Genomic DNA, 19,898 nt, shown 5'->3' on the forward strand with positions numbered 1-19,898 from the left:
AAAGTTCTGAGTCTGTGGACTTCAGTCTGGGGATGAGCAGAACAACATTTTGCAGCCCACAGTGAGAAATAGTGGGCTCAAACCCCGGGGGACTCTTTGGAACCCATACTCCTGGAACCCCGTTTCCCTATGAGGCTTCTAAAAGAAGGCTGAAGCCCGAGTTCCCCAGTCTGCACCTCCTGTAACCTGGTGCCTGAACTGGTACCTTGTATAACATTTGCTGTTTCTGCAGAGGTGGGCCTGAACCAGCCCATGCCTGCTGAGAAGATGGTCATCACTGAGTCCACCCCGTCTATGATCCACATTTGACAAGCACAGAGGGGCTGGACCCATGTCTGTAGAGTTGAGTCCTCCTCAGACCAGAGGCTGGGAAGTGAAACACACCTCTCACTTGCTGGAGCCTGAGTCACTCGGTACCCCAGGGAGGGTCAGGCAGATCCCCGTCTCCTTCCTCTCTGTGACTCAGAGCGGAGTGGGTGAGATTGCCTGAGACGTATTGTCCTCCCCCAGATAACAGAGCCATATCATTGGAGGGGGTACAGTGGCTGTAGGCTGCACCCTGAATACCCCAAGGGACAGTGCCCTTCACCCTGCGAGCATCCCCTGGCATACCAGCAGCAGATTCAGGTCACCCTCTGACTGTGGAGCACCAGGTCAGGGGGTCTACATCTGCCAGGAATCTGGGCTGGGCTTTTCCTTGAGGTAGGCTCTCCTCTTGGGAGGGGCTGCTCCCATCAGCATGCCCACCCTAGCTCGCCCACGGGGCTTGTCTGTGTTGGCCAGCACTCTCAGCTTGTTTCTTTCCCACAATGCCACATGGTAATTACAAGGACCCCGGGGGCTGTGGTTCATGAGGCTTAGGGTTCAGGGCACAGGGAAAGGGTCTGGACAGGCTGGGATCACATGTAGCTCTGCCAAGGTCCAGCCGGAAGAGGGGAGGGCAGTCAGTAGAAGCAGCCTCAGTTTCCCTGTCTGCACCCTGAGGCTAGCCTGTCTTGGAGGCTTGATCTGATGATTAACATGTGGCAGGACCATCAACCTGCTATCACGTTCAATTAGGGATGAGTTAAGTAACATACACAGCTAGTGTGTGGGAGGGAAGTTCTTATCACAGAGACCTCAGGACCTGCTGCTGCTGTGGCTGCGGCTGCCGCCCGCTGCCACCGGAGAGCATGGTGTTCTCTACAGGAAGCCTGCTCTACACAGGGCCTGTGTCTGCCATCCTAACCCACCCACTACCTTAAAGGACACAGGGTTGGGGATGTGCTGTGGCTGGTAGAGTGTTTGCCAAGCAGGCAGGTGCAACGGTGCACAGGTATGAACTGCGGCTGTCTCAGGAGATAGAAGCAGGAGGGGCCTTAGTCTGGCATTACTCTCAGCTATGCTGAGCTGGAGTCCAGCCTGTGTCACCTGAGATCTTGTACCATTTATGTAAACAGATGGATGAGTGGGAAAGTCAAACCCGTGACTTCTGGATTTGCTTCCAGGCTTTATGACCTTGGATCCTGAAATACACAAGTAGTGACTAGGGAGGGTGTTCAGGAGAGCAGCAGGGTCACGGTGCCAACCAAGTGCAGCCCCACCATCTACGCTGGGCATGCAGTAGGTACTCTGGATGCTATTACTGGCCTCCCACCATCCATGGTAGGCACATAGTAGGTACTCTGGATGCTATCACTTTCCTCCCACCCTCCATGCTGGCACATAGTAGGGACTCTGGATGCTATCCCTTTCCTCCCACCCTCCATGCTGGGCACATAGTAGGGACTCTGGATGCTATCACTACCCTCCTCACTAATGTTATCACTACTATTATTCATGTGGGACAAACATTCCTAATATCAAAGTCCAGAACTTTGAAACCCTCTGATTGTTTATTTGAGACAAGATCTTCTGAGTAACCCAAGCTGGCCTTGTTAGTTAAACTCAGTCCCAGCCTTATGACTGTTAGGGTTGACAGGTGTCTGTTACCATATTCCACAAAATCTAAGAGCTATTGAGTGCCAACAAAACTCTGTTACAAAGTTTCCAATTTTGGAGCAGCTGAAACTTCAGAGTTAAGGTTGTTCAATGAAAATTAATGGTCAAAACCTAAAACACAAAATGCCCAAGCACTTTGGAATTCTTCTACTCTCTGCAGAAGGCCCCTTTTGCAGGATACACAATGACAACCCAGCAGACACAAGAAGGGAAATTTAGACTGTGGAGACACAGTAAGAGTCAGGTGGAGTGAAGGAACATGGGGCACCTGTCTGCCAAGATCCTGCGCAGGCTCTCCATCCTTGGATCCTCCCAGAACCCTGGGTAAAAAGTACAGCATAGCTCCCACGGGCAACACCCCACCACCTGCAGCCTGCCTCCTTCCTGAGTGCCAGTGGGCCCGTGAACACTAAACAGTGAAACCTAAGAGGCTGGAGGCAGGCCACAGGGCCTCGGGGGCAGGCCCGGGAGGCCCAGGATCCTGCAGGGGTAGTCTGGACACCCTTGGGGGAATTGTTTTCCCTCTGAGCTCTGGTCTACACAAAAGGATCTTCAACGCTTCAACCCTTGGAGGCTGGTAGACGGCTCTCAGCACTAAAACAAGTTGTTTACAGGCAACAGAAAAGCAAGGTTGTCTACACTGCTTGTCAACCCACGGTTGGGTACACACTGCTTGGACACTTGCTGCATGCCAGGCCCCACTCCAGCCCAGAGCCCAGTAGTAAAGTGACTATGAGAAGCAGTGCACTCAGAGGGGACAGGACTCACAGATCCACACTCAGAGGGGACAGGACACACAGATCCACACTCGGAGGGACAGGACTCACAGATCCACACTCAGAGGGACAGGACACACAGATCCACACTCAGAGGGACAGGACACACAGATCTACACTCAGAGGGACAGAACTCACAGATCCACACTCGGAGGGACAGAACTCACAGATCCACACTCGGAGGGACAGAACTCACAGATCCACACTCAGAGGGACAGAACTCACAGATCCACACTCAGAGGGGACAGGACTCACAGATCCACACTCGGAGGGACAGAACTCACAGATCCACACTCGGAGGGACAGAACTCACAGATCCACACTCAGAGGGACAGGACACACAGATCTACACTCGGAAAAACAGGACTCACAGATCCACACTCAGAGGGACAGGACACACAGATCTACACTCAGAGGGGACAGGACTCACAGATCCACACTCGGAGGGACAGGACACACAGATCTACACTCGGAGGGACAGAACTCACAGATCCACACTCGGAGGGACAGGACACACAGATCCACACTCAGAGGGACAGGACTCACAGATCCACACTCAGAGGGACAGAACTCACAGATCCACACTCAGAGGGACAGGACACACAGATCTACACTCGGAGGGACAGAACTCACAGATCCACACTCGGAGGGACAGGACACACAGATCTACACTCGGAGGGACAGAACTCACAGATTCACACTCGGAAAAACAGGACTCACAGATCCACACTCAGAGGGACAGGACACACAGATCTACACTCGGAGGGACAGGACACACAGATCCGCACTCGAGGGACAGGACACACAGAGCCACAAGTGCTTCTCAAGTGTTCCCACACCCTCCCAGCCAACACACCACTCAGCTGGCCAAAGCCATCCTGGAGGGCATTTAGGCTCCTTCTGTCTTTGATGTTCAACCCACCTATTAAAAGTACTTTGTTCTTGTGCCCCCTGTGTGGCAGGCGCCTCAGGGAGTTGCTGGACAGAAGCAAAGGCTGGGATGTCGGGAATCTCATGTGATTCCCACTCCGAGGACTTGGGTCTGCGCCTCATCAGCCCCACACATCTGCACACCAGAAGCCCTGCTGGCTCCATGCAGAAGGACCCAAGGCTGCAGCGGGCTCGCCCCCTACCGCACAGATGACGAAGGCACCCGGCCCTCCCACCACAGCCCGGCTCTGTCAGCACCAACCTTGGACTGCCTGGCTGTGACATCTTCATCAAGCTGGAGAGTCCCCCCATTTGCCAGGTGTGGCGATTTAGGCTGAAGGAGGTGTCTGGACGAGCTGCCGGGAGCCAGTTACCTCCAAGTCCCCTGCTGCCTATGGCTTCTGGATCTAGGCCCCAGAAGGTCCCCGAGGTGGCCTAGTGGCCTGGTCACTCTGGCTTTCAGAGTTTCTAAGAACAGGAAATCATGGAAACTCAGCAAATGACAGAGAGTTCCCGAGGGAGGAGACAGCCTCTGGGCTGGGCATCTGGGTGCCAGCAGTCGGGTTGCCCTGTGTCTGTTGATGCCCAGTCATGCGGGACTGAGAACCAGCTGGGCACAGAGCAAGTCTGCCTCCCATGCTTTATAATTGACACAGGGTGGTGTGTGGGTGACACAGGATGGGGGGGGGGACGAGGAAATAGGTGGCACCCTTGGGACCTCAGCTATGCTTTGCAGCATGGTACAGCCTCAGTTTCTCTTGTAGAGGATGAGCACTCGGAGTCAGTCAGTAAACACGAGGGCCTTTGGGCCAGTATGGCACTACCTCACTACTTAAAACAGCTGTACAACATTAAGTGAACACTGCTGCACCCCAGCTCAACAGATGGGGACACTGAGACTCTCAGAGGTACACTCCCTGATGAATACAGAGAAATTTTAGGGATGGATAGGATAGGGCTTCAGCCCATAAAGCCAGCATTCCAGCTCAGAATTCTGTCCATGTAGCTGTGTGACCCTGGGCAAGCTGCCGAACCTCTCTGTGCTGCAGCATCCCTAGAAGTGACGTGGGATATAACCAGAGGTCAGAGAGGAAGACAGAACACTCCACACACACACCCTACGGGGCTCCATACACCCCGGAACACCTTGCACCGCGGAGGATCTGAATGCTCCTGAAGAGTACATCTAATGAGGTGACGGCATGCCAAGCTCTCCAGCCTGGGAGGAAGCCACCTGGGTGAGGTGACGCTACAGGTGGATCCTGGAAAGCATGGTTAGCGAGGGGGGGGGGGATGAAGGTGGGGGTGCCAAACCCCACCCAGCCACGCTGCCTGCCCTGCACCTTTCCAGAGCATTCCACCATCTCTCTGTAACTCCCAATAGCACTGTGCAGAAACATGTAAGCCACATACTCAACTCCCAGTTCAAGGTGTACAAAACACTCTCGCTAACAGCCAACAGTCACTCCTGAGCTGGTTCTTTGCCTCTTTCTTCCTTTCACTAGGACAAGGTTACCATAGCCCCGGCTGGCCTGCGACTCAGCACCTCCCTCCCTGGCCTCCCGAGTGCCAGCGTCACAGGTGCACGCACCATGCCAGGCTGGGGTCTACTCTTCCAATTTAATTACAAAGATCTTTGCACCTGGTGTCCACCTCATGCCTCCGGCACATCTCAACAATGAGACCGACATCAGGCAAAACGCCGGTTAGTGCTCAGACACCATAAGACTTACTGCTGAGCATCTGGTGCCTCAAAGGTTCCACATACACTGAGCTCTCCTAGACCTGATCCTCCTGCCTCAGTCTCTGGAGCATCCGGAATTACTGCCTCACACCTCTAGGCTTGGCACATCAATGACTCAAAAGCTCAAAACTCCCATTTCTGCTTCTTGCTGATCAGATGATGCCGGGTAGGAGAGAGAGAGAGAGAGAGAGAGAGAGAGAGAGAGAGAGAGAGAGAGAGAGAGAGAGATTCGTGTCACATCATGCAAGCGATGCATGTCCAGGATCTATAGAGAGCTCGAGGAAACTGGCCAGGCAGAGGTAACCTAGCAGACAAATGGGTTAAAGAGACAATGGTTGTCCAAACTGGCAGCTGAGCAAGACACCCAGGACTCAGTATTTCCCATCAGGGAAACGGGCTAAGGGTACCATGGGATCTCTGTGCCTGAAGATAACAACGGCTACAGCAAGTGTGGACATGGCACTAACAGAACTCTCTGGCTCCATGGTGTGCGGGTGAACGACGCCTGCTCATCTGGCTATGCTGCCCATGGGCCTGGCACTGACCCCAGATCCACACCTCATAAACCAGCTGTAGGCCAACGGCCTGTGGGAAGTCTGCAGGATCACAGACCCGCATACTGATGTGACACTCCTCAGCCACCCAGAGCTGTCCCTGGTAAAGGATGCATCCATCAGAATTGTATCAACCCAGTCCCCCCAAGGTGCACACACCGAGTGTCCCTCCCAGGTTCACGCACTAAGTGTCCCCCCCAAGGTGCATGCACTGAGTGCTCCCCAAAGTGCACATACTGAGTGTCCCCTTAAGGTGCATGCACTGAGTGCTCCCCAAGGTGTACGTACTGAGTGCTCCCCAAGGTGTACGTACTGAGTGCTCCCAGCAAGCTCTGCTGGGAACAACCTGGGTGCCTGTCACCAACGGGATGAACAAACACAGATCAATAAACATGGCCTAGTTGGCCAAGAGGAAGACACCAGACAGTCACATGATAGGATCAGACCATGAAATGCAAGGTACCCTCAGTGCCTGGGGGTCACAGGGGCTGAGGTGTGGTACTGCTGGGCACACGTGGCACTGGCAGCCTTTTTTCCTGGTCGTCATGGAGGGACACACAGGCTCTCTTCTCTTTCATTCCATGCCAGGAACGGAGGCTACACACGCTGAGGCTCCTGGTCATGTCACCCAAACCAAAGCCTGGCACTGACTCCAGACTCACTCCATAAAACAGCTATGGGCCAGCAGCCTGTGGGCCCGCTGCCTGCCTATCCTCACTGCTACCCCAGGACGAAGGGACAAGGCACAGGTGTTCCCTGGTGACCTCAACCTCCAGGACCCCTTGCCCTCAGCCTCCAATTCTGCCCAGTCTGCTCAGCTGCTTTCTCAGGAGCAGCTAGGGTCCCGAGAACAAGAAGCAGTCAGCCGGATAAAAGGAGAGAGAGACAGTGAGAGGGGCAGACACCGGGCAGGACGGCTCAGTGTCCAAGCATGGGGACCTGGGCTCAGATCCCAGCACCCGCGTGTGAAATGCCGGGCACGGCGGTCTGCCTCTGTAACCCCGAGATTGAGAGAGCGCACAGGATCCCTGCACGCTCCTGCTGTCATCCTGGCTCACTGCAGCAGGTAAGGTAGAGAGGGCGGCTCAGGAAGATGCCGGCGGTCAACATTTGGCCTGTGCTACCACACCATGACTCTGGCCTCCACCCAGGTCCCCCCCCAGAGGCCTCCCCTTGGCTCAGTCCCCCCCCCAGCTGCCTGGCTCCTTGCTGTTATTTACACACCCAGGAGAGTGTGTGTGTGTACACACAAACATGCCGACCCCCTCAGGGCCTGGGACCAGGGCCTACATGTCTTCAAGCCATCACCTGGTTGACCCAGTGACCTTTCCTGTAACTTCTCCCCTCTCCCCTTCTCTTAGGCTTACTTAATTTTTATTATATATATATTTATTAATTTAATTAATTAATTAATTAATTAATTAATTTTAACTTAATTTTTATTATATATACTTATTTGTGTAGTAGGGCATGCATGCCACGGTATGCTTGTAGAGGTCGAAGGACAACTTGCAAAAGTTTTTTTTCCTTTCACCACGTGGGTCCTAGGGATCAAACTTGGGTCGTCAGGGTTGGCAGCAAGCCCCTTTACCCACTGAGCCACTCGCTGGCCTCTCTGGGAGTTTTCTGATCATTCACCTATATCTGCAATCGGTGGGGAACTCCATGTTCCCTGTCTGGGACTCTGAGCCTTCCTAGATAACGCCAAGCAAAGGTCTCACCCCACACTCTGTCAGAGCCCCATGATCCTCCAAAGCCAGAAAACACCAAAGTCCCTCCATGAGGGCCAATCCACAGCCCCTTACCCCCTCAAGTGCCTGGGCTCCAATCTCCTGTCCTAGCTTCCTTGTGGGAGAACACTGGAATCCAGACACACCAGCGCTCTGTGAGCCCCACCCACGTGCCTCCTTCCTGTGTTTCCACCCTGTTCCTCAGGTTCCACCCACTTCCCTCCACTACCACGGTCCCTCGGAGACCCAGTCCCTACAGGCACTGGTATACACTGACTCTGAAGTTCCCGCCTCAGATCCAAGCATTACCAAGGACCAGACCTCCAGCCCGAGTGGGGGTTCCTCTGCCAGCCTGAGGGCACCATGTACCCTCCTAAGCATGCTCCACAGAGGTGGCCCAGGCTGGACATATGACCTGCCCAGGTCAATGGAAACAGACTGGGTATTTCCACAGGATCTTCTAGAGGATGAAGGTAAGGGCTAGACATGCAGGCCTCCTAGAGGCAGCAGCCACAGAGCTGGTAGGGGGAGCCAACCCAGGACAACCCAGGAGACAGGGGAACAAGGTAACAACAGGGAGCCTGGAGGTCAGGTTCCCAGATCAGCAGCACCTGAAGCCAAGCACGGTGGCACTTGTGTTGCAGGAACCATAACCTACTGCTGTTTCCTGGGCTGTCTGAGCTGACGCTGTCTCGCCGAGTCCCAGCTGTCCACATGCACCCCGGTTATCTCCCCGGAAGCTTCACCTTCCTCAAGCAGCCCAGACACTCAGCGCAGGTTAAGCAGACCCCAACACTGTCTCATTTTCCATGACAACTACCCTGGCCCTGCTGTTCCTCAGTCTCGTGGGCTGAGGGCTGGACAAGGTTCCAGCCCCTCCCTCTCTCTTTCTACACGGGATACCCTTAGAGGCCCATCCGTGTGTTTGAGGGCACTTCATTGACTGTCCTTACACACCAGGGAGTTAGGGAAGGAAGGAGATCCGTGAGAAAGAGGCCTTGGAGAACGTGTCCTGTTTGCTTTCTTGTCTCTGGGCCTCAGTCTTCTCATCTGTGAAACAGGAGAGCAAAGGCCTCACACACAGCAGTTGCCCCAGCTCCTCCTCAGTATGGACATCTGCGGACCCCAAGCCCAGGAAGGCAGACAAGGCCTGGCCAGTGGCACAGCCTAGCGGTTTCACTGTGGGTGGACATGACTCCTTGGGGGCTTTCGGGAACTTCTGGGGATGTGGCTGTGTTCTGGCTGAGACAGGTAAGCTGGCAGCAGAGCTACAGAGAGCTGTGACTGGGGAGAGTATTGCCCTAAAGGGAACTCCATGGAGATATCTGAGAGAGAGAGAGAGAGAGAGAGAGAGATAGAGACAGAGACACAGAGAGACAGAGACACAGAGATAGAGAGACAGAAAGAGACAGAGATAGACAGAGACAGAGACCAGAGGGCCAAGACACGGAAGGTAGTTGTATTTCCCTTTTCCCACAGCCAATACATTGCTTTTTTTTGTTTAAACCTCACTACCACACATCAGGATGTCTCTAATCACAGCCTGACTCAAGCGACAGGCACACAACAGACCTTCCGGACCTCAGCATCCACACAAGTGCCTACTTAAAGCCCCACGTGATCTTCAGACTTTAGGCTCTCACATGACTAAGCCAACTCTATTTCCTGCTCTCCAAGGAGGCTCCAGGTGAGGGCTGGGGTCGGTCGGCTCCTCTCTCTCTCTCTCTCTCTCTCTCTCTCTCTCTCTCTCCCTTTCTCCCCCCCCTTCTCCTTCTCCCTCCCTCCTCAGGAGGTGCACCTGTGCTCCACACAGGAAGCGCACTCTAGAGTGCATTTACAGGAAGCTCTGGGGTTACAAGGCACATTTTACCTAGAATGTCTCCGGCTAACTTCCCCTTCCTCACGCCTCAAGGGGTGTGGCTTCAAGTCCAGCACTTCACTGTTGTAAGGCTTTGCAGTCGCCTGTGGCCAAGAAGTGGACAGGCCAGACAAGAACAAATGCAGAGTGAGCGACACTTCTGTTGGGTGTAATGGTCCCAACAGGATGGGCTCTGTCTCCTCTGTGGTTCAGCCAAGTGGCACTGGGCTTTAATCTCGAGAGGATCTCGGACTTGTTATTACAGGGTAGGGGTGGCGAGTAGGGCAGGTGGGCAGGGGAGTCACAACTATCAGATAAGACTGGGCGTGATGATCTATATCTAAAATCCCAATATGTGAAGGCTGAGGTAAGAGATTCAGGAGTTCAAGACCAGCAAATATGAGGTCACATAGCAAATATGAGGCTAACCTGGGCCACAACACACACACACACACACACACACACAGTAGATTCAGTTCTGAGACAGCACCTACTGGGGCCATTTCCTGCCCTTCTAGCTCCAGCTCCTTCTCAGACAAACTGTGGGCCCCTCCTCCTCCCCTGTTCCTAGACAACAAAAGAGACAAGTTAGAGGGTCTCTTACATTCCCAAACCATTCAGAACAAGAACACTTAGCTAAGTCCCAGGAGGCACAGGGTAGATCTGAAGTGGGTGGAGGTCTTTTCCTAAGGGCTAGGGGGTCTATGGAAAGCTCTGGCCATTTCCAGACAGTCAAATGCCACCAGGCAGGGTTCCTTAGCATTGCTAAGCCTCAGTCTCCTTGTCTGTGAATGGGAGAACCCAATCCTCGGGAACCGTGAGAACACACTCTGTGAGTGTCAAGCAGTCCCACTCAGCGCTCCTCCACCCAGCTGCCTGTGGGTCCTCAAGAGGTCCCAATGCCACTGAACACCCAGAAAAGGCAAGACTGCTGTCCAGGGTGCCCTCGGTCAGAGCTCTGCAGGACTCTGAGCACAGAGGACTCAAGAGTTGGCTAGAGACAGACCCAGCAACTGAGTCCTCCATAGCCTTTCTCCTGGATGGTCCTTGTCCTCACAGAGAGGAGGAAGCTCCGATCCAAGAGAAAACAAGAAAACAGTGGGTAAGAGTGGGGTGTCCCACGCTCTGGAATGTGTGGTACCCCACACCCACCCTGCATGTGGGACAGCAGCCACCTCAGCCTCCCTCAGGCAGGCAGCCGTGCATCCTGTGAGTCCTGGTTCCTGTGGTTGCACAGCAGGGCAGGGCTGCAGCCTGAGCCCACACTCAGGCAGAGCGAGAATCCAGGTTTGAATCCTGTGCCTTCTTCCTTCCCAGACAAGTGGCCTAAGGCCAGGCACCCTTCTACCACCTGCAGCTGGGACAGTAAAAGCACCACCAGGAGGCAGAGGGGACACGGGCTCCCAGATAGTCCTCAACAGAGGGCTGGTCACATCAAGCGCCTGTGTGCATTTTGTGTGCACTGTGACTTGGCGTATGAGCCATTCTGCCCGAGCAGTGATACTGGTTTTCCAGGCCTTCCCCTGCTGCCTCCTCTCCCAAGTGACGACAGCCTAGTGACCCTTGTGCACCCAAGCGTGGCCACCCCAGCCTGCTCCCGATACCTCCTCCTCCTTCTTAGGACACCAGCGCCTTCACTAGCCCCTTGGTGGCTACCCTTCTCCAAAGCACGTCAGTTCTCCAAGGGGAGGGGGACAAGGTCTGCACCATGTGCTGTTGGGTGTCTGGTACCAGGCGGGCTCAGCTGCATTATGGGGTGCCCTAGGTGGGCTCAGTTGCATTGTGGGGTACTCAAGGCTGCATTGTAGGGTGCCTGAGGAGGGGTCAACTGCATTGTGGGGTGCCTGAGGCAGGCTCAGCTGCATTGTAGGGTGCCTGAGGGGATCAGCTGCATTATGGGGTACCCGAAGGCGGGGTCAACTGCATTGTGGGGTGCCCTAGGTGTGGCCAGCTGCATTGTGGGGTGCCTGAGACAGGGTCAACTGCATTGTGGGGTGCCCGGGGTGGACTCAGCTGCATTGCAGGGTGTTGGAGGCAGGGCTCAGCTGCATTGTGGGATACCTGAAGTGGAGTTAGCTGCATTGCGGGGTGCCTGAGGCAGGGCTCAGCTGCATTGTGGGATACCTGAGGTGGAGTTAGCTGCATTGTGGGGTGTCTGAGGCAGGGCTCAGCTGCATTGTGGGGTGTCTGAGGCAGGGCTCAGCTGCATTACAAAGTCCTCCACAAAGCCCAGAGGGCCAGGAGTAACATTCTTCTTTTCTGAGGGCGGATATATCAACTTGCCAGGATTGAGAACCCCCAGGAAGACAGGCCGCTGGGCACATCTGTGATGAAGTTTCTGGACTGGGTCAACTGAGCAGTTAAGACCTGAGTGTGGGGGCACCATCCCACAGGCTGGGGTCCTGGAGTGAGTGAAATGGAGAAAGCAGTGTAAGCACACCACTTCACACCACACACAGTGTGACCAGCCACTTCACACTGCTCCACTAGGACATCTCCACACTACCAGCTGGTCCTTCAACCTGTAGCGAAAACAAACACTTCCTTAGGCTGTATGGGGGAAGGGGGGAAGGTGTCCTCTCATGGCAACAAGAGGGAATAAGGCGATACCTTTCACAACCAAAGGCCTCACCATGCCAAACTGCAAAACCTGAATTTAGAGATGGGCCCTGGACCTGGCCTGAGAGCTCCCACACAGCGGAATGAGGAAGAGGGGTTCCTTCTCTGTCATCACAGCAAGGAACTAAGCTAAGGGTGATGTCCCCAGCAACCTTCACAGGGTCAGTGAAGGCCGGATGAGTCGGATGCTGGGGAACTCAAGGGTCAGATAAAGAGGCAGCAGCAGAAAGGAGAGCTGGAACAGGAAACACCTGGCAAGTCGGGGTCGGTGCCAAGACAGGAGAGACAGCTGAGACCAAGGAGTCAGGGACAAGACAGCCTGCGACCTTGTGAGCAGCGGTCTCTGTAGAGGATGCAGTGGGGACAGTGAGGCACAGCTGGGCTCTGAGGGAACCTCCAGGACCATCTCAGAGAGGACCAACCCATGGGGAAAAGATTTAGCAGGAAGAGGCAGAGGGGTTGGGGTCTTCTTCCATGGGCGCCCCAGTGCCCGCAGTGGCCCCTGTCCCCAGTGGCACCAGTGCAGCTCTTGGACACTTGCTGGGAGTGAAGACCGGGAGCTGACTCCCTGCTGAACCATGTCTCTGGCCGCATGGAGCAGGCACAGGGAAGCAGTGGCCCACCCCAGCATCCTTACCAGAGCCCAGCATAGAGCATGTGGCCCAGATCCGCTGGGGTGGGGTGGGGTGGGGTGGGTGGGGTCGTGGGTCTCCCCTCCCAGGAGGCCTTTCCCCTGGACAGCCTGGCTGGCCTCTCTCCCACCCATGAGAAAGCTCCACTTTCCATTCCCATTCCCCACTCTTCACTCCAACACTAGGCACGTTGTTTATTTAGTCTCAGGCCTCAGTTTCCCCCTGCAGGAAAGAAAGGGTTTGGCCCTAGCTTTTAACACTTTTTTTCTCCTCAGACTCCAAACTCTTCATCCAGATATGAGCTGGGTGTGGAGGCACGTGCTTTAGGAGACAAAAGCAGGCGGGTCTCTGTGAGTTCAGGCTGGTCAGAGGTCAGATCTACAGGACAGCCAGGACTAAACAGAGGAAACCCTGCCCCCACCAAAGAGGAGGAGGAGGAAGACCAGGAGCTGCTGCTGTCACCGCGCAGTGGGCCTACTATATGCTTGAGCAGAGAGGTAAAGGCAACACTGTGGCACCATAGAAGAGTTTTTTTTTAAAAAGCACCTACTGTGTGTGGGTGTCAGGGGTCCTGAGGATTAGTAACCCATGCACTGAGTACAGGAGTCTGTCAGACTAGAGTAGCCTTGCCCTCCCTCACCGTGTCCCTATCGAGGCCAGCTGGGGTTTCCTCTTCCTTCCACAGCCCTGGGCAGGAAGGAGGGGAGGCCTGGAGAAGGCCACATCAACACCCTGCACAGCTCCAAGAGAAGGATCTGAACGGAACTGGTGGCAGATGTTACTCTGGGTCGAAGGAAGTGAGAGAGGGAAAGGGCTGTGTGTGTGTGTGTGTGTGTGTGTGTGTGTGTGTGAGCAAGAGAGGCAGGGCAGAGGGATGAGAGTTGGGGAGACAGATGAAGAAGACAACTAGCGACAGCAGTGGGAGCAGGCACTGAGATGAGGGAGTGGAGACAGATGGGCAAGATGGCGACCAGGAGAGACTGGTGGGCGGCAGGCACAGGTAGAGACGGGGGAGGGCCGGGGAGATGGCTCCATAGATAAGGTCGGTGCTTGTTGTACAAGCAAGAGGACCTGAGTTTAAATCCCCAAGTCCCACATAAAAACCAAGGTAAGCTGGTGACATCTAAAAACGTAGCACTGCGGTGATGAGTGATGAGAAATGTCTCCTGGGAGTTGCTGCCTTCCCAGTCTACTGAGAGTGGTGAGTGAGAGACACTTTCTCATAAACTAAGATGCAGACAGAACACAGGCAGACACCCAATGTCCCTCTGAGGCCTCCTCATTTGTATACACACACACACACAGGAGGGGGGAGGAGCAGGGGCAGAGATAAACATGGGTAGAGAGATAGCAAGAGGTCAATTTCTGATGTCAGACAGACACACATGGAGGACACAGGACGGAGTGAAGACACTCGTTCTGAGAAAGGCTCTGGGTAGGCAGCCTCTGCCCAGAGTTATCTAAGAGAGTCGAAGGGACTGGAGAAAAGGAGCTGTCACAGACAGAACTTCCCAGGCACAGAGCCCCCAGCGCCTGTGGTGGTCCTCAAGTTCCATGCTAAGGAGGGTTATTGCGACACTAGATCCTTCTATTCTTGGTTCTTCACTTATGAAGCAATGCAAGTCTTTTAAAAATGATTTCCTTCCTCCTGTGGTCAGTTCCTGATACTCTGAGACCAGGCACAGTCCAGCCTGGTACTTGAGGCTCACCTGTGACTGAACTCAAACTGCCTCCAATTTTAAAGCACATGTCCCTGACCCCTGACTCCACCCCACCCACTCGATGCTCCACAAACACAGTGGATTCTGCACTGAGCAGACACACCAGGCCACAGGCCTCGCCTGCCAGCTCTCACAGGTGCAGCTCTCTCCCCTGCAAAGCCTGCCCCTCTTCTGCCCTCCAGCTCCTCCTCCAGCTCCTCCTCCAGGATGCCTGACTATGCCATCTGTTCCACACCCCCAAAGAGCCTGGCTCTCTGACGGCTTTGGGGTGGCCTTGCCACTCCCCACTGCACCCCCACCTCAACCCCACATCCCTCCATCACAGCCCCCAACTTCCACTGTGACCTGCACACATTTGTGAACTGTTGTGGGAGAAGGGATAAAGGCCTTCTACCTGCCTCAGGCAGACAGAAAGCAACTCAGAAGCAGCTCTGGGCTCTGTGACAGCATGTCAGGCTGACCACCCAATCCACCTCAAACCACACAACCTGCTTCAACCTGGTTCCTCCCCAGGGACTCCAGCCAGCACCCAGTATAAGGAAGGAACCCACAGCACTACGCACGACGGAGCTGACCTAAGAAGAATCTACATTAAGAGCTAAGTCTAGAAGGTGCGTAGACAATATCACCATCACTAGTATTTACAGAACAAGGGCTGGCCAACTTTCCAAAGACTGGAGCGCCGGGGTCCCATCTCATTCTCCTCACTACTACAGACCCCCTGATGTTCCAAGAGACCCCGGCAGAAGCCGGACTAGGCACGGTTTCCTCATACATACCATGCTTTTTTTCCTATGCACCCATCTGTGATAGGGTTTGATCAATAAAATAGGGCCAGCAGGAGAGTAACACATTTGTGCTTTGGGGATATGACTGAGTAAAGTCAGGTTACTTAAGCCTTCTGAAATACTGACCACGTCCATCACAGCAGATAGGGAGTATCTAGTGGGCAGGCAGCGTATACACTGCGGATACAGGAGACCAGCCAAGTCCAGGTCCTCAAGTTTCCATCACACCACTTACAACGGCCTGTTTCTGGGAATTTCCACTTAATATTTCCAGCCCACTGAGTAACTGAAAACCAGAGAAGAAAAGATAGGGGAGGGGCTAGAGAGATAGCTCAGTGGTTAAGAGCACCAACTGCTCTTCCAGAGGTCCTGAGTTCAAATCCCAGCAACCACATGGTGACTCACAGCCATCTGTAATGAGATCAGATGCCCTCTTCTGGTGTGTCTGGAGACAGCTGCAGTATTCTCATATACATAAAATAAATAAAATCTTTTAAAAGAAAGAAAGAAAGAGAGAAAAGATAAGGGAACGCTTGTGCTCAGTTGTGATTTGGCAGCCAGAGACAAGTGGAGGGCAGCGAGCACAGGGTGTCCCTGGCCCAGTATGACTCTGCTCCCAGAACAAGGTGTGGGGTAGGACCTTGAGTCTAGGGTCTAGGACGTCACTGTTTCAAATGTGCTCTTTAGAAAGCAGCACAGGGGTGGGGCACACTGATGTCAAGCAACCAACTTCTCGGGTCCCTAGAATGAGGGGCCCTTGTTACTTTTCCTCGTTGCTTTTGGATCTGGTAGCAGCCCCTCCCCAGGGAGCTGCAATGTGCCCTCATGGCAGACACGGCTCCCGAGCGTTCAGTGTCTTCTGGCCCAGCAGGGCGGGGCCTGTACAGCGGTACAGAGCTGCCTCTCTCCAGGCCCCACGTATGCCGGCTGCCTCCACCAACAGCCTACATCAAGCTCCTGTGGTTTCTGGCGACTGACAGGCTGCCAGCCTGGAGTTTGGGAAACAGGAGGTATGTCGCTATTGAGGACAGAGCAGGGGGAGAGGATGCTGTCCCCGCGTTTCAGACTCACGCATCCCAGAGCCAGCAGTACAAGTGCTGAGACACAGCTGGGCCTCCCTCGGCTGGCCTCTGCTGTTTCATACCGGCTTAGGCCAGAGCTGAACCCGTCAAGAAGGTTCTCTGTGACTTGGGGATTGTGAGATGCTCCACAGACATCTGAGGAACATCTGAGGGCAGCAGAGCCAGGATGCATTTGAAGAACATCAAGGAAGATATAAAATAGATTTTAAAAGTGCTAAGCGATAGGGATGGTTTTAAAACACAAGGAAGGCCCGTAGCCACCCTCAAAACCCTGAAGCCTTTTCTATACCAGGTCAGACTCCTGGGGCCAGTCCTGAATGTAACATTGGGGCCAGATCAGGACAGCCCAAGACACCTGACAGAGCCTCGGGAACTCAGTTTGGGCCTGTAAGTTTCCTCTACAAATGTCTGAATGCCAGTTCAGTTAAAACCAGAACAGCAGCCTCAGTGACACAGGCCTGTTGTCCTAACTCCTAGGAGGCTGAAGCAGGAAGATTGAAAGTTCAAAGTCAGTCTGGACTACAAGGAGAGTTCTAGGCCAGCTTAGGCAACTTAGTAAGACCTCATCTCAAGTTGCCAGGCAGTGGTGGTGCATGCCTTTAATCCCAGCACTTGGGAGGCAAAGGCAGGTGGATTTCTGAGTTCGAGGCCAGCCTGGTCTACAGAGTGAGTTCTAGGACAGTCAGGGCTACACATAGCCTGTCTCGAGAAAAAAAAAAGACCTCATCTCAAAATGAACAGAGTAGACTTCCGTTGCAGTTCAATGGGAGAGAACCCACCCAGCATGCATAGGATCCTAGGTTCAATTCCCGTGTAACTACAAAGCCAACTCTCCAACCTACGAAAGCCACATCACCAGGGAGCTACACAAAACCTGCAGGCAGGCAGTGAGCCCCTCCTTTAGTAGGAAGAACAGGCCCAGAGGGGGAAGCGCCTTGCCCAATATCACAGCCATCCATCGGAGGGAGCTGGGGCTTGTGAGCCTCCAGGACTTTTCAAGGCCTGCCTTCTCACTGGGGAAGTGAGACAGACAGATACGAATGTGCACACGAGTGGCTAATACTCGTAACCGCTGAGCCCAGGGGCTCACGTGCCAGGCCTTACAAAAGGAAACGAGAGAGGAAGGTTGGTAAACAGTGAGGACAGCCTTGGCCTCAAATCTGTCTCCAGCCTGGCAGCTGGATGACCCCGTAGACCCTGCAGCAGCAACCGCTGGGGCCTCTGTGCTCTGTGCCTCTGCTGTCAGGAGGACGGAGTTACGGGCCGTAAGCATCGAGGCCAATGGCTGGCACTCGGCGGGCCTTGTAGATTCAGCCAGGTTTGTCATCACTGGGGTTTGCAAAGGGCAGACTCTGGACTGTTATGACATCATTCCCCCCATCCCCAGGAGGGAGCAGCCACTTGGACTCTGCTCTGCAAACTCAGCCCAGAGGGAGAGAGCAGCAGCTCCAGGCCTGGCTTCTGAGTGGAGCGGCGATACTAACAGGCAGTGCCAGTTCTCTGACCTTGCCGTCTTTCTGCCACAAACCAGCCTGGCATATATAAGCATCCATTTGGCAGCCGGGTCACCAGCTGCCATCTTCTCAGCGGTAATGTCTGTCCCCCCTTTGTCCTCCACTGCAATTTTGGGGCCTTGGCCCAGCCCTCCAGCAATTTCAAATGACTCATGCCCACAATTCCTCCTCAGCCCGCAGCTTGGGATGGGGGAGAGGGGCATCCCAGACCTCTGTGGTATGTCTGGCTCTGGCTGCTTACGGTCCACCGTGGCGCACGCGCCTCACAGGCAGCGAGACTTGGATGGTACGAGCAAGTACAGACTTCTGCTCAGGGGAACTTCTGCAAGGTCACTTGGCAAATCAAAGTCACCCAAATCATACCTGAGCTGGAGAAGATACACTATGAAGCCATACAACCCACACTCTGGCTACAAATACACTCACAATGCCCTGGCGGCTTTCTGGTACTCAAGATACCATCATGTTGAGCTCTGAGGATGTGCTTCCATCCACCGTCCCCACAAGGCCCAGAGAGCTCACTTTCTAGACTGCTCTCCTCACCAAAGAACTTGTGGAGAATGGCGGAACTACACCTAATGCCTGGGGCTCTGCTCCACCCGCACCCCAGTTCTGTCACCAGTCATAGCTAGGTGACGCCATGCTGGAACTGGGGACCAGGACCTGCAGGGCAATGCTGTTTTAAACCCTGCAACAGGTAACTACCAGAAACCTGGACTGACGTTCAGAAATCAGACTCCCTTCAAGAATGTAGCTCAAGGCTATGGAAATAGTTCACTGGGTAAGAGATCATGCTAGGCTAGCCTGCGGACCAGAGACTGGGTCTCCAGCATACCTGGAAAAGGCTGGGTGTGGTGGTACACAGCTTTGAGGCTTTGATTCCGGCGGTTAGGAGGCAGGCAGATATCTGTGAGATCCAGGCCAGCTAAGGCTACACAGCATGGCCTTGTTTCAAAGAAAGAAAAGAAAAGAAAAGAAAAGAAAAGAAAAGAAAAGAAAAGAAAAGAAAAGAAAAGAAAAGAAAAGAAAAGAAAAGAAAAGAAAAGAAAAGAAAAGAAAAGAAAAGAAAAGAAAAGAAAAAGAAAGTCAGTCAGTCAGTCAGGGCTCAGCAGCATGTATTGCAATCCCAGAGTTGGAGTTACAATCAGGAGAGTCCCAGAGGCTCCCTGGCTGGCCAGTCTAGGCAAAATGACAAGTTCTGAGTTAAGTGAGAGACTGTGTCTCAAAAAACAAGATGGGGCTTGTCAGAGAAAGACACCGCACATCAACCCACATCAACCGTTGGCCTCCCCAGACCCTACATGTGCGTAGACACGCACACCACCCAAAACAATTATAAAAGGAATGCAGTCAGCTCTATTGGCAGCATGCTATCTTAGCATGCCAGAAGTCCTGGGGTTCACCCCAGCCCAGAATACAGAAGGTATCACAATGCACACCTAAATAGCATTCAGGAAGTGGAGGGAGGAGGATCAGAAGTTAAAGGTCATCTTTGGTTCCATAGTGAGATGAAGGCTACCTCGAGTCACAGGAGACCCTGTCTCAATACACACACACTTGACTGAGCACGCACACGCACACAAACACACACCCACACGAACACACACACAGAGGCGCACACGCATGAACACACGCGCGCACACACCCTCTACCTCCCTTTCTGTGGGAAGCACGCAGACTGTCTCTTTTGTAACCTCACCTCACCCAGCACAGGAAAAGGAGGGTGGGCAGGTCCAGGCCCCAACTCCAGCAGGTACTGAAGCTGTCAACCACAAATCTGCTCACCACTGCTTCTTATCCGCAGGTCCCGGGTAGCCAGGATGACATGCAGGGCCCCTCAGGGTACTAATGAACTAGGAAATCATTTATAACAAATGCACTGAAGCCAGGCAGATTCTGACTGCTTCAGAAAAAACTAAACATATTCAGGATTATGGGAACCCTCAAGACAGGCAAGTGGCACAAGCCTC

At 53.9% G+C, this 19,898-nt stretch overlaps 1 protein-coding gene across 5 annotated transcripts in view; it reads right to left on the bottom strand.

Moving 5' to 3' along the window:
• Positions 1-19,898, bottom strand: part of Tpst2 (tyrosylprotein sulfotransferase 2) — a 41,236-nt gene that overhangs the window by 19,938 nt on the left and 1,400 nt on the right. Inside the window, exon 1 of one of the 5 annotated variants that reach the window (XM_052167525.1) lies at positions 3,949-4,152. The exons of the other annotated variants lie outside the window; for them this stretch is intronic. Within the exon in view, the coding sequence (XP_052023485.1) occupies positions 3,949-3,998 (50 nt within the window). The 5' untranslated portion in view covers positions 3,999-4,152. Of the gene's footprint in view, positions 1-3,948; positions 4,153-19,898 lie in introns of those variants that run through there. 5 annotated transcript variants of the gene reach the window in all.

This window comes from Apodemus sylvaticus, chromosome 22, assembly GCF_947179515.1.
Source record: "Apodemus sylvaticus chromosome 22, mApoSyl1.1, whole genome shotgun sequence".
NCBI lineage: Eukaryota > Metazoa > Chordata > Mammalia > Rodentia > Muridae > Apodemus > Apodemus sylvaticus.